The 15155-nt window shown below is 38.4% G+C and overlaps 2 protein-coding genes across 2 annotated transcripts in view; both read right to left on the reverse strand.

Annotated features, from left to right (window-relative positions):
• Positions 1-2211: 2211 nt before the first annotated feature.
• Positions 2212-10362, reverse strand: LOC134820608 (uncharacterized). The gene is made up of 4 exons (XM_063831104.1): positions 10079-10362; positions 9812-9908; positions 9388-9631; positions 2212-2762 (listed from the first exon to the last, which is right to left on the reverse strand). Exons 1-4 carry the CDS (start codon positions 10183-10185, stop codon positions 2404-2406), a joined length of 807 nt encoding a protein of 268 aa, XP_063687174.1. The 5' UTR covers positions 10186-10362; the 3' UTR covers positions 2212-2403.
• A 300-nt stretch (positions 10363-10662) lies between these two features.
• Positions 10663-15155, reverse strand: part of LOC134820601 (coiled-coil domain-containing protein 96-like) — a 63037-nt gene continuing 58544 nt past the window's right edge. The window contains exons 7-10 of the mRNA XM_063831093.1: positions 12369-12536; positions 12063-12149; positions 11643-11768; positions 10663-11440 (exon numbers count right to left, since the gene is read on the reverse strand). Of these exons, the coding sequence (XP_063687163.1) occupies positions 11312-11440; positions 11643-11768; positions 12063-12149; positions 12369-12536 (510 nt within the window). The 3' untranslated portion in view covers positions 10663-11311. The remainder of the gene's footprint in view (positions 11441-11642; positions 11769-12062; positions 12150-12368; positions 12537-15155) is intronic.

A 15155-nucleotide genomic window follows, 5' to 3' on the forward strand; every position in this document is an offset into this window, starting at 1 on the left:
TGATTCTGACGATCACTGGACCTACGAGTTCTTCTACTTGACCTTCTTTGACTCAGTGATGGCACAGTGTATCCTGGCTGCGTACAACCCACTTATATTCTGCACACGTACCACCGGGATTAGAGCTATGATCAGAAACTTCTTCAGAACTGGAACCATGGACGTGGACTCGGTTTACAAGGCAGGAACTTCAGAGGCAGGAAACTCTGTAAATACGGGGTCTTTCTATCGAGGCACTGCTGGTTCTCTGAGACCAATAGTGAGGGAGGAGGAGTAGGGGAGGAGAACGTGAGGGTGACAAGATTTGCACTTTTACCTGCATTCAAACAGGAAAATTTCAAGTGTGCTGGTAAGGATGTAAAGTGGGTTTATTGAGACTGGAGACGGCGATACAACGGAAAAGAGATTTAATTCAGAAAAATGAATTGGGAATTGCAAAAAACCGAACAATAGAAATTATTCACTTCATGCTTCTAAACTGAGATTAAAGTTGAGATGTTATTCATAAGTTTTATTGCCCTGTGACCTACAGTAAAATATATTTACTACTATCTGCCTGTTAAATGTCAACCCTTAGTAATTTGATGCAAGTTTGCCGTTGTATATATTTACTAACTCATCATTTGATTACAAACATTTTAAATTCAAAATACAATGGACAATATGAATTAAGCGTTATTTTTACGTTGGATAAAATGTGCTATAAAATACGTGATCGTATTACACAGCATGTGATAGATAAGGAGACTGTTATTTGCATTTGTCACGTTCGTAGTACCTGACCTGTTACATTTGTACATGTTGCTTCTGCTCTTTTAATTTATTACTTCAATCGATGAATCCGTGACCCGAAATATTAGGGTTTACAGAAAAACATTTTACAAAATCAGTTTCTGCCAAAGATATATTCCACAAAAATTAAGGCACATACAAATTAACCAAGTGTATGCTCTAAAACCAGGTAGCACACATGACCATATTTGGAAACACCACCTCCTCCTCCTTAGTAAACACCACAGTGACCTACACCTACAGCTCCCTCCTCATCATATCCTCACTACTCGCCCTCCTCCTCAACCCTCTCGTCCTCATCTACAACACTTTACAACGTTCCACTCTAGTAACCAGGTTATTCCAGCTTCTCTCCATCATAGATATTATCTTTCTGATACGTCCTGTGAACGCTCTCTATAATCTCCTCAAACCTGGACTAGATCCAATGTTTATACCTGACCCTTCTCTGGGCAGGAAGGTTGTGTGTTTAGTTACCTACGTTACTGGGTTCAGTTCTATGTTCCTGACGTTGACTCTTTGTGTTGTCAGGTACGTTAAAATAAGGTTCCCTTTTTGGTCCATGTCACATGACACATATATAAGTGGTGGGGTGGTAGCGGGGGTTACAGTGGACTTTATCTGGAACTTATCAGCCAGTATCTACACTAACTTTTACCCGAGTCAGCACTTCTGGGCGAGCGCTACACAATCAGTGCTGTACGAGCCAGCACATGACGACAGTATTGTTTACATCAGAATAATACTGTTCATAGGACCGTTCTTCTTCAAGATTGGGTTATCAGTAGTGTTCTCTATCCTAACGTTGGTGTATCTGAAGACTGATAACGGACTGCAAGTGTCAGAGATAAAGAAGAGGAGCATCATGATGATCTTGATAATGAACCTGGGAAATGTGGGATGGTGTGTGGTTTCCATTATAGTTCAGACCATCACAAGGTTTCAGAACGCTCCCATCCCACCGGGGGAGGATACTGAGTGGAGGTACTGGTACTTCTACCTCCAGTTCGTAGAGTCAGTGTTAATGCAGTCGCTCCTTGTGGCATACAATCCTCTTGTTATCTGCTGTAGGAACTCTGGAATTAGAAGAATGTTGAGGGATCTGGTGAGGTATGGACAGTTAGTGGGTCCGGATAATGTGGAGTCAACAGATCCTGTTGCTAGAAGGGGTGAGGCGATTATTGGGAATTTAGGACGGTCTATTTCTAATGTTTCAGGTTGGTCAAGAGCGCGGTTATTAGGACGCTAATTGGTAATTTGTTCAAATATACCGTAAATTGGTCGATGGATTTAGTGGACAAGATTGTGGCTGATTATTGAGATTATCTTTATGTATTAGTACAAAAGAAATAACTTTTCTGAGGAGTTCACTAATGTGTAGTGAAATTTTCATAGTGTAACAATTAATTAATACAACCAGCATGACCGAAACTTGTCAATTGTCAGATATTTTACAAAACTATTGATTTAGATTTAACAGTAAACGCCTTTTCCACATCATTTCAAAATAACAATACTGAACACATTCAGTGCGAATAATTTTGTAAGAACTCAGTCAAAATCAAGCTACCAACTAATTTTTTCCCTTTTCAACTAAGATCAAATGATAAATTACAAAATCACACAAATTTGACTCTCAACCTTGTTAATCTTATCATAGTCCGCTTTACGTGTCTTATTAACGACCTTGGTGAATAAACTCTCAACATGATAAGGACCATCATACTCCTCTTTAACAGTACACTCAATATACTCCACACAGCCCAGCTGCTGAGCCAGATTGTGTCCCAGCTCGTGGGTGATAACGTTATCTCCACGTGGATACGGCGTGTCCGCGCGTACTGATGTTCCGGGGCGGGCGGAGGTGTCAGGGCGTGTGGAGGTGTCTCCGTGGATGCTGAGCTCGTTGCAAGATCTGTTATCAGCCTCAGGGGTCGGGTTGAGATCAGTGGGTGGAGCAACTGGGGTTCCTGAGATATCTCACTGTCATTTTCTGTGTAACATTATTTCAATCTCTCAGTGTTACAGAGATATAATGTTTTTGTACTGTATTATTGTTATCAAGTTCATTGGGTGACTTATTTAGAAATATTATAGGTGTCAAATATGGAGATCTCAGCACGACCAAAATGAAAATCTAATTTCAGTAAATTATTGCCCTATATATTTCTATTCAGATTTGAATGTTTAGATTAATATTATATCTTTTGAAACGACAAAAGTGATATAGCTGGTAAATAATTGTGGTAACAGCAGGACGTTTCTATCGAAACTGTACATTTTATTACAAAAGTTCCTAAGAAAGCTCGCTTTGCAGGACGGATTCGGTAATAGTTAAAGTAGAACGCCATGAAAGGGGGACAAATTCATAACAGTCCGTACTGACTGGAGATACCCTAGGTGTCAATACATTTCCCTCCATACCACTATTAGAAATACGAGACCTGCGTTCTTCAGATTCCATACTTCCAGCTGATGCCCGGGGGCGTAGTCCCCCTGCCTCTTACTCCCAGTCGAGTTTCAAGGTTGGCGCACTCCGTTCTCTGTACCAGTTCATAATTCATATGCGAGGTCTTTGCCCCAAAACTGGCACACCTGCAGTTGATATGCGAGGTCTTTGCCCCGAAACTGGCACACCTGCAGTTGATATGCGAGGTCTTTGCCCCGAAACTGGCACACCTGCAGTTGATATGCGAGGTCTTTGCCCTGAAACTGGCACACCTGCAGTTGATATGCGAGGTCTTTGCCCTGAAACTGGGACACCAGTAGTTGATATGCGAGGTCTTTGTCCTGAAACTGGGACACCTGCAGTTGATATGCGAGGTTTTTGCCCCGAAACTGGGACACCAGTAGTTGATATGCGAGGTCTTTGCCCCGAAACTGGCACACCTGCAGTTGATATGCGAGGTCTTTGCCCCGAAACTGGCACACCTGCAGTTGATATGCGAGGTTTTTGCCCCGAAACTGGGACACCAGTAGTTGATATGCGAGGTCTTTGCCCCGAAACTGGGACACCAGTAGTTGATATGCGAGGTCTTTGCCCTGAAACTGGCTTCTCCTCAATGGAAAATAACTTTCTGTCCCCCTCAGAACTAGAAGCAGCCAGTTTCTTCATTCTCTCTTCAACCTTACATTTCTTCCTCAAAAACCATCTGATAATGGCCAGAAAAATGATCAACACTCCTGCACCAAACAAACTCAGAAGCACAATGGAGATCTTTGCGCCGTTAGGCATGTTACAATCACACAACGCGTTTCCATTATCACTTGTATGACACTGGCAAATCTTGAAGAAGCTGCTGGGACAGATTACATCAGGTTTAGGCTGACTACCACCACTGGGCTCACAGCGTATTGCCAGGACACCCTCTTTGCTGGTTCTTTCGACACACTTTAAGGAGGGACGGTTACAGCGCATGGAGCTGTTCTGGTGTAGACAGTTCATGTTCCAGCATTGTTCTGAGGAACTTGAAGCTGACTTTGCTGCTCTCCCGGGATCCAGGAGGAGAAAACATGTGCTGAATAGCATGGGTAGAAACAGCTGGCTCTTCATTTCTCTAGTGTGTGATATATTGGTCGGGTTAAAATCAGATGATAAAGAAGTAACGAAAAGAATTGTATGAGAAACATAATACGATTGTGCCTGGAAATGAATGTGCGATCGCTGTGCTTCAAAATCATTTTTGCCTTACGATTTTGGCATGTCATGAAGAACAAGATTAAATAACGCTATTCCACACAATAGATATCAAGACCACATGGCCTGGATAAAGCTAAGAATGCACAAAAGAAGCCTCAACTTAAGCAATCTATTGAGAAATTGAGAAATTGAGAAAATTGATTCAAACATCTCCAGACCAAAACGACAATAGAAAATCTATGGAATGTACATACCAGTAAGCCAAGGAATTGCTTAGTAATGAAGTATAATCACAGTTCTGGCAATCGCCATATTCAGGTGCCTTAAAAACCATGTTAAAATTGAGTTAGAGATCTGAAATTTTGCAGAGCGTCTAGATGTTGACCAAATCGACTACCGCTCTTATCCCGAAATACAAGGTATCGACCAGAAAGCAACCGAAATCGAAACTTATTACAATTCGTAAGCCATGACATCATTTACTTTTGTTTGGGAAAGAGAGACACCGGCAGCGGTCCACTCTACCCAATTATGGGTTATGGTAAAATTAAGTAGATCCAAAGGTTAAACAAGTGCAGCGCCCCAGTACAATGCAGCACAGTACAAAGACTCTCTATGAAACACAAAGAGTTGAACTGAAACACAAAGAGACACAAAGAGACAACAATTAAATGAAGAAAAAATAAAACACGGTGTTAGTCACTTTAACAATAACAGACTATTATAGTACTAGAAACTTACTAAACTTAAACTATTTTAAAATTTAAGAAAGTGCTGACTTTCGTCTTTTAAATTAATGTCCGAAGGCTTTTATTTAGTTATTATAGGTTTATAGGTGATTGCGAAAGAGTGGAGATGGTACACAGAATGCTGGATGGATTAGCTGTTTAAAACTTTTCTCAATTTTGCGTCCATCTCGTGACACTCCCCTCTCCCAAACGACATAAACCTTTCAAATGGGTTTATGACAAACCCGTACTCACTACAGTGCAATAGATTAGATATCAGCTAATTTAAGTAATACTACAACCGGCCCAGAATTCACTTCCAAAGTTCCAACACGCAACTCTTGAATAGCTCACGCAATTTTCGTCAGAATTGAGAAGAATATCGGCCATCGGGGCAGGGGTTAGAGATATGGGTCAAACTTAGATATTAGATGTACAGAAAGTTTCGTAAAATATTTTCGAACACATGCAGAGTGGGCGTGTCACTCCCTCTTTTTAAGATCTGGTGGAAAAGTCATCGCATTACTTTAATCATGATTCAAGGGTTTCTGTTTGGATCGTATTTTCAACGTTCACGTTAGTATAAGCCGATAAAAAGTAAAACCCTTTCCCCTCCCCAATCTTAATGAACTAAACTTTTAAGTGTTATAACATTAACAAGCGCAAACCCTTGTTTAACTCAAAATAGCCCCCAGTAAAACTGTCTGACATACCACAACACCCCAAACCACAAGGCAACACCCCAAACCACAAGGCAACACCCCAAACCACAAGGCAACACCCCAAACCCCTGCTACCAGTGAAATGGTAGCGGGGGTTTATGAGGAGTGAGGACTGTGATCGAACGCAATTCAATCGCCAAGATTAAGTGCTGTTCATAAGGGTGAAGACAAATAGAAAGCTACGATTGGAGGTCTCCCTGATTAAACCAAGAATGGAGCGAGTCACAAAAAGACAGTAGATAGTTGTGTGTATAACTATGCACCAATGATTGGTATTGTTCTAGATTCTATGAAACGAGTCACCTGCTCACCTATTTCGAGTATTTTCACTTGTTTGAAATATTATGCTCCTGCTAATTGTCAGTTGAGCACTTTCTGCAGAACCATGCAACAACGACTAATTATATATTATATATATTGTACATATCTATATTATAATTCGGAGAATTATCTTTGTTTGTACACTGTACACTGTACGACCGCCCACGTGCAAACTAGGTAAAAAGCAAAAGGTTGCAAAGTAACCATGGTAACGAGGGTTGTTACACGCACTTGCACGTGCAAAGATTGTTAAAACGACATTTTTATCGGTTTTGTTGATATGACGATATGTTTAGTGCGAGCAACATTTTAATCGGATGTATCTTCGGTTGTGTAGGATATGTTTTGACACGATTTAAACTTACTAAAAAAAATAGTATTATTAGCTTCCTCCCTGTGACCACGGGTTTTCTAGTCTATATTATAATTCAAAGAATTATTTCTGTATGTATAATGTACGACTGCCCACGTGCAAATTATATGAGAAATAAGAAGTTGGTTAGTAACCATGGTAACGGTATTCAAAAGCGCACGTGCAAATATTTGCGAACGACATTTTGATCGGTTTTGTGGTAGTTACGTCATGTTCAGTGCAAGCTACATTTTAATCGGCTGTATCTTCGGTTGTGACGGATATTTGTTGATGCTATAAAAAGTGACTACCAAAGAATATTATTAGCTTCCTCCGTGTGTCCACGGGTTTTCTAGACTATTTTAATTCAAAGAATTATTTCTGTCTGTAGAATGTCTGTAAGACCGCCCACGTGCAAAGTAGGTAAAAAGCAAAAGGTTGCATAATTACCATGGTAACGAGGGTTGTTAAACGCACGTGCCCGTGCAAAGATTTGCGAGCGACATTTTGATCGGTTTTGTGGTAATTACGTTGTGTTTAAAGTGTTTTACATTTAATTCGACTGTATGTTTTGAAATTGCTGCATCTGGAATTAATTTAAAACATATAATTGAAAATGTTCTTCAACTCTCCAAAACGTGCTCCAATACCTCCACCAGACTTTTTCTAACTAAACACCCTTACTTTCAGGAGTAAGTAACTAACGACTATTTAACTACTACTTACCAGTAGCCTTTACTAATAATATTGAGACTATTTTAGGAAACTGACATGTTTCCAAGAGGCGTCGGACACTTAAATTAACGGTAATTTAAGTTCTATTTTCACAACTGCAATTGAATACATTTATTAAGTAATATAATATAGCCGACCCACCGTTCTCGTCTAGACCTCACATGTGATCAACAGAGAGGACACAGTCCTCACATAAAGGTGTCTCAATACATCAACTTCTGCTCACATAAGGACTCGAATGAGGTGCTAATCAACGAAATCTATTTATTCAAGTTCGTTTAACTTTAATGATCACTTAAACGGTAAATCAATATCGACCCAGCGATAGATTAATTGTTTATTTGTTTAGTCTCGGTCGATATTTCAAACATCGCATCGATCAAAGATGAATCGAAAACGGAACAAATTCGTTTTATTCGATGTTGGTCTACATAAATCGACAGTTTTTGCTGAATTCGTATGAAAAAAAGCAAACACTGCTTGTATTAAATATCTCAAACCTCGCTAAGGGTTCGCACAAAGGGCTGGGTCTGGTGCACCAGGTTATTATAAACACCTAAACCAGGTTATAATTATGTGGAGGATTTCTGACAAAGAGCCAAGATTTTAAAAGGTTTTGGTCCTGTTAGCCATGTTTTTTAGCAGGGCGGTCTTAGAGAGGCTTGGGTTATTCAATACAATCATCAACACTGATCGTTTAGGTCTAGATCTTTTTCCGTTTTGTGGATTCAATATTGAAAATATTCGAACCATTACGACCCTCAGATATCATTATTGGAAAAATATTGACTAACATTCGCTTTTTTTAAATATAATATTTATGATCAAATTTGAATCGATTACGATCATGATCGATTTTTTCCAAACCGTTTATTGAATTTGTCCTTAAACGTTGTACTACTAGGATGAAAGTTTTCTTGGTTCTCCTGTTGATTCTGCCTGCTGTACTGGCTTCAACTACCCCCACTCCTGGAGCCGCCCCGAATTGTAAGCGGTACCACAAGCTTTTATTTAAGCCCGGCAAATGTTTCCAGGAGGGAAAATACCCAGATTTCCAACCATGTGAGCCAGGAAAGACGACGAAAGAAGCCTGGAAATCTAAATGCGGGAAGGCGTGGAGGAAATTACAGAAGTATTCTAGACGTTACTCGTCCTGTAATGACCCTCAGCAGATATGCAAGTGATCTGCTCTTTTAACTGAAGGACGTACAATTTTGCAGCTCTGGTTTTGAGATGGACGATAAGATACTCTTCAAAGTTTTCTTCATTTTAGTGGCTTGGTTCAACGAATGATTATTTGGCAATTAGTAGATGTATTTTAGCCCTCATTCTGTTATTCTATAGATACCTATTCAGTATTCACGCATTTAGAAACTAGTTTTAGTTTTTCTGGTACAAGATTGTCACAACTTAACTGTGCAACTTGATTAAGTTGATGTTCTATCTCTATCTCTGTTTAGTAAGGGGAGGTAAAGTTTCAGCCTGATTGTTTTATGTATTTTTATATAACAGCTGTATGATAAACCAAGGACCGTGGCCGAATATTTGACCATAATATTGGTAAAATTATGTAATTAGTAAAATAATAATGCTATCTCAAAGTCAAGTTCCACAAAAAATCAGTTTGAAAACAAAGATAGGGGTGATTTTCATACCTCATGAACATCACGAGACTTAGATTATGTGACAAACTGTGTCGGCACGTATTGATGAGTGACGCTCCTTCACTAATATAATCGTTAAACTTTACTCGGTTAAGAAAAATTGAAACATGTGCTCTAGAAAAGTTTACAAAAACGCTCTGGAGGGTATCTGGTGAACAGACGGTACCAAAATATCAGGGCGGTACCTTGAATACCGTTTAAAAACAAAGTACCTTGGCCTTGTACAAAGTGGACTACTTAACCATGCTTCTTTTAACTTGCGTCCTCGCACCAGACAGACGATTATGCATTTTACAGCTATATCCAGCTGTTCCAACTAAATTTTAAACCATTTAAGAAGTAAAGTTGGGACCGCTTTTTTAAGTGACAAGAAGACTGTGGAACGTAAAAGAAGAATAAAATATAACACGCTGTTAACAAATACAGTACTTACGAGCCAATGTCCCATTGATAGCATTCTTTATAGAAGTCATTGTAGGAGTCCTCAGCAGCACACTAGGAGTCCTCAGTATGGTGCTAGGAGACAATTCCACGTAGGGCAGTGTGTCGCTCTTTAACCCCACCAAGAAGAACTGTGCGTGCGCGGCGTGCTCGCGCACCACGTGGAACCAGTACTGTTGCACACTGTCGAATGTGCAAGGATCGTTCACGGCGAAGCATAGGAGAATTGCATCCAGCTGCGATTATACTGTGGTTAGTTATTTTGACATTTTCTTGACGTAATTACCGCACCTATATTTGGCTATACTAGTGTAATATATAACGGCTAGATAGTTTATTAGCTTAACACGTGACCAAACAAACTTAACTTGACTGCACAGAGCCGTACAAAAGTTCAATAAATGAGAGAAAGGTACCTCGCTGAAGTTCTGAGAGCACTGAGCAGCGTTGTTTGGGTTTATTCTACATGATACCTGTACCTCCACTATGACTCCGTCAAAACACTTAGTGTAACTGTGGGGATAGGGTATTGTTACAGAGACAGTTAAATAGTGGAATATGTTAACTAAGATTATAAATAGAACTAATGTCAGAGCTCAAATAACCTTGTCTAGTTTCCCCACTTGTTTCACTTAAAACTGAAAACGTAAAACTTTAACGGCTGCAGATTCTGAGATTGTGACCTGTTGAAGGAGTTGGAAGGTATTATATCAGGGCATCTTCCCAGCAGAAAAGTAAGAGCTAGACTGTTCTTCCCGCATCCCTTATCTCCAAGTAACAGACACTTCATATAGCGTCCTCTTATCTTATCTTGAGTTTATCGAAGTTTGGTTTAAGTTGGCGGGTAAGCTGGAATTATATCAGTTATAAAACTGGTCAACACACACACGAACAAAAGTAACAGTGAGATAAGACAGAGAGAAGTAAGATAACTACTAACAACACAGCTCTCTTCTTTCTGTGCTGCAACTATTTCTATACACTGTTTTTAACTGTGCATTGTGTGTCACGTGATGCACCGCCTATCAGATAATCCCGCAGTGACGTTATGTGGAGGTTATGCGGAGGATTATGCGTGATTTGTGTTGTGATTGTGACAAGATTGAGAATGTGGGCGTCCGGAGGGGAGGCTGAATTTACGTAATTTTGGCGAAAGCAATTCCAACTATGCAGGACTGAGCATCATGATCAGTGATCTGGTAAGAGATACTTTGACGCAAATACCAGTTAAAATTCCTCTGTAGCAAGGTGATAAGTAAAACAACGGTTTAAAAAAGTTATTAAATAAAATCTTCATGCACATCAAGCATCTTTTAACATTTATATCGCACGCTAACCTCAGAGCTCAATTCTAAAACTTGATTCTCAATGAATAACTGCAAGCTACTCGGTAGATTTGGGGAAAATATGCTATTATAACTGCGTGAATATTGAAAAGCACTCAGTGCGTTATTTTCCAGAAATAGAAAGCTGTGAAACGACTCTGTTTTAACGATTCAGTGGCTCTTGTAAGCTTTGTTTTGTATCGATTACGTTCTAAAAAACAAAAGGCAGTTTCTGTATTTGAACGAAAGTAATAACTGAACATGTTAGTTTTGTCAGGCCCGTCGCATTATATCATGCTAACTATAACATAATCTGAATAAAGAACAAAAACCAGTAAATAACAGGAAATTACATAATATCTTCAATTATCCACAAGTATTCCAGTACATCTCAAATCTCCAGTTATCACAAAAACCATCTCAGAGGAAGAAGAAGAAGACCCAGTTTCCAGACTGTTAGAACACTGGTACACATCACATGATCTTGTTACTAGGTGACGGTTACTATGCGACAGTTACTAGGTGATCTTATTATCATCCACGTGATCTTGTTATCACCCACGTGATCTTATTATCACTCTGTGAGGGAAGCTAGATAGCGTTTACTTTAGCAGCGTCCACTTTCTGTCGTACTCCGTCTACCTGCATTAACAGTTCCATGTGTTTTGTCTGCAGGTTTTCTATTGACGTGTTTAGACTCTCTGTGTCGTCCTTTCTCACCTGTAGTTTTTACATTGTAATGAAAAACAGGCTACTTTCTTATCATGGAATTGCTCAATTTAATGTTGAAAGGATGCATGGTTTTTTTCCATCTCGACGAGTTTCGTATTTTCAAATTTATATCACGACTAATAATGGTAATTTTTGTCTGGTAAAATAATTACCAGATAAAATAACATATACTAAAAAGTAGTGAGCCCACCTCTAGATCCCGTAACAGAGCTTCCTGTCCAATTAAACCGCACTTCTTTCTCAACTTCACGTTATCTATACGGAGTGAGTCACGTGCTTGTTTCGTCCGGGACAGGATATCTCTCTTTTTTGCCACCTGTGGTTACAGAAGTTGTTTTCAGTGGTTTGTACTTACTTTGTATTAACTAGGTTTTAGTGCTGATGCTGCATGAATCATGATATGCGATGGTTAAAACTAATGTGTAATTTCATATTATTCACCAAGTTAAACATGCAGGATTAGCAAGTTTGTTGTTGTTGTGTTTTATAATTGTTATCAAAATTACAATCTTACAATCTTACAATCTTACAATCTTACAATCTTACAATCTTACAAACTTACAATCTTACAATCTTACAATCTTACAATCTTACAATCTTACAATCTTACATCATACTCTACAAGTTTGAGGTTCTCTCTTTGGCCAGCGTTCTCGCCCTGTACAAACTGTAACTTTTCTTTAACGTGGGTCAACACCTGAATAAAACTGAGTCACTAAAACCTGGTGAGTTGTATACAGGCAGCTGAACTTCAATTCGACTCGAGTATATTGTCATAATCAGTTTTTCATAGTCAAGTAATTGATAAGTATCAGTTTGTAACTATCAAGTAACTGTCTAGTAACCAGTTTATAACAATCTAGTAGCCAGTAAGTAACCAGTAAGTAGCAAGTAAGTAACTAGTTGGCGATATAACCTGTACAGTCGTAGTGATCTTCTTTCTCAACTTGAGCAACTCCTCGTTTCGCTCCTCAATCTTCTCATTGTAAGTCTGGTTCTCTATCTTCAGCTGTTCAAAGTCTATCAGGTGGAGACCGTCTGCTAGCTCCTCTTTCTGCTTCAACTGTGTCTCCCTCTTCTTCAGCTGTGTGGTGAGGAGTTTTAGTAACCTTGTTGAGGAGTGTTAGTAACTTTGTTGAGGAGTGTTAGTAACCTTGCCTAGGAGTATTAGTAACCTTGGTGAGGAGTTTTAGTAATCTTGTTGAGGAGTGTTAGTAACCTTGTTGAGGAGTGTTAGTAACCTTGCCTAATGCTTATATTCAATGAATATTATTCATAATATGTGAACAAAGCATATATTATCGGGGAAGGTTGTAATATATGTGAGATGAGCACGGTTTAAGTTTTAACAGGTGAACATCACCCACTTTGGGTGACCACTGACCAACAACTTCACCCAATTTGACCTAGTTCCCACACAGTTAATAGGGCATCCCAAAACGACAACTTCGCCCAGCCCATATTATAACTGAATTATAACGACGATTGGGCGGAGTTGTTGTTTGGAAGTTAACTAGGTGGCTGATTGGGTTAATACTTATTTTCCCAAGCTAACCAGTCTATAAAAGTCCAAATTAGGTAAAGTTGCCCGGTAACTTTGTTCCCACTGAGTATCTTATCACACTCAATGAACATCATCCCAAACAACCGACCGTCTCACTTCCGGGTTTTACAGACTTCTCATATCATCAAAACGGGAATCAAGTCACAGCTCTTAAAAAGACAATTAGTGTTTTATCGGCGGTTTTCAGAGACCGCTTCACAGACTTGTACTCCTTATTGAAAATACCGGTAAAATGCGCGTTATTACATCAGATTTAACGAGCGCATTCAACCGATAGGAACTAAGGTGGAAAAGAAAACCCGGTAGAGTGTTCTCATCTAACCTCAATTATCTAATTATCTAACCCCAATTAGCGAGTCATCTAACTCAAATTAGAACAGTAAGTTTCCTAAGTCAGTTCAAGTAAAGGTAGAGGTAGTTTGTTTTTGTGAAGATTCTAGAGAATTTATATCGTGATGTGGAGAATAACATTGAGTGTTTTGTGTTTGGTTGTCTTTGTATCCAGTAGAAGGTAATAATCAGCTCCAATTAATTAATCAATATTAATAATTAATATTTTATTCTTTCGTCTGAAATATTGAGTAAATTCTGCTAGGTTTATCAATAATGTAATTTGACTATGATAATACGCAAAATTTCACAGCGTGAATAGTATCGGACACGGCTTTTCTCTGCTGACGGATAGTGAAGAAGAGTAAGTAATGTACCTTATAATGTACTTCATAATGTACTTCATAATGTACCTTATAATGTACTTCATAATGTACTTTATAATGTATTTCATAACATTACCTTGTAATGAACCTTATAGTGTATCTTATAGGATTATAAATAAATCAACGAGGTTACTTTTTTAAAGTTTAAAAAATAAAATATCATTTAAGCACCAAGTTTGAGGTATATAATATTTTCAGGAACATAGGTCATGGACTTGATCTTACCAACAAGGAAGAGTGAGCCGATTTTATACATTTAAAAAAGTTTCTTATCAGTAATCTAACTAATTTTTCTCTTAAAAAAGAGGTAATAACCTACTACAATAATTTATGAGTTATAATCATGTTGATTAATCAATTATAAATTATATAACTATATTTATTTATAAATTATTTATAAATTATAATTATGTTTAATTAATTTATTGTAGGGATATCACGAAGGGATTTCCTGCTCTAGATAATTCGGAGGGAGAGTAAGTAGTTTTCCTCTTTACACTTTATACTTTACAAGTACTGTAACCTTAATATTAAGAATAAGTGTACGAAATAAAACTCGTTTACATTTCAATCCACGCATCCAACTGTCCCCACGCGGAGGAAACATAAAAAAGGATTGAATTTTGTATCTTATAGCTTGCCTTAAATTTAAATTGTCAGCCGAAACGAACAAATTAAAAACATAAAATCTTAAATTTCAGTAAAATCGGACACGGCTTTAGTCTCCTCGAAGCAAAAGAGTAAGTTTTATTTTATGATGCAAAATTAAATAATCTTAAACATCTAATTGCTCAAGCCGTAATGAGAAAAAAACTTTCCATCCATTCTGAGCACCTTAAAATGACGTTTAGTTAATACAGTAACACCCCAATTTACTGTGAAGTTTGGGGAAAAGGAGAAGGCCACAGTAAATCAGGGCTGGCGGTAAATCGGGGTTTTGATTGTTCACATTTTTATGTTTAGTTCTTATTTGGGGGAAGAAAATTGTCACTGTGTATAACAGGGTCTGCACTTTGCATTAAATCAGGGCGCAGTTTATCAACGTGCGGTAAATCGGGGTTTACTGTATTTTGAAAATAAGAGGTCAGACACCATTGATGTAATACACATGATATAGTATTAACGACCTTTTCAACCCGACTTATTGAATCATTGATAGAATAAACTATTCTCCCTTTTAGAGCGGATTCTTTTGAGCACTAACTGACGTTAGCGAATGGTTAGAGAATGTCAGTATTAGTTGAAGGTGAGTTAAGGGGGCCGGGGGGGGGGGGGGGTCTTCATTAAGATTAGTTAGTCGATATAATTTATTTGATCTATTCCAAGTAATATTGAAGTTTGAACATATTAGATACATCATGTGGTAGAATAATAGGATAAAGTGTTATAAACCTGATTTATTTCAACTTCAAATAATCAAAGT

Source organism: Bolinopsis microptera, chromosome 9 (genome assembly GCF_026151205.1).
Source record: "Bolinopsis microptera isolate Bmic1 chromosome 9, MBARI_Bmic_1.0, whole genome shotgun sequence".
In the NCBI taxonomy this organism is placed as follows: Eukaryota; Metazoa; Ctenophora; class Tentaculata; order Lobata; family Bolinopsidae; genus Bolinopsis; species Bolinopsis microptera.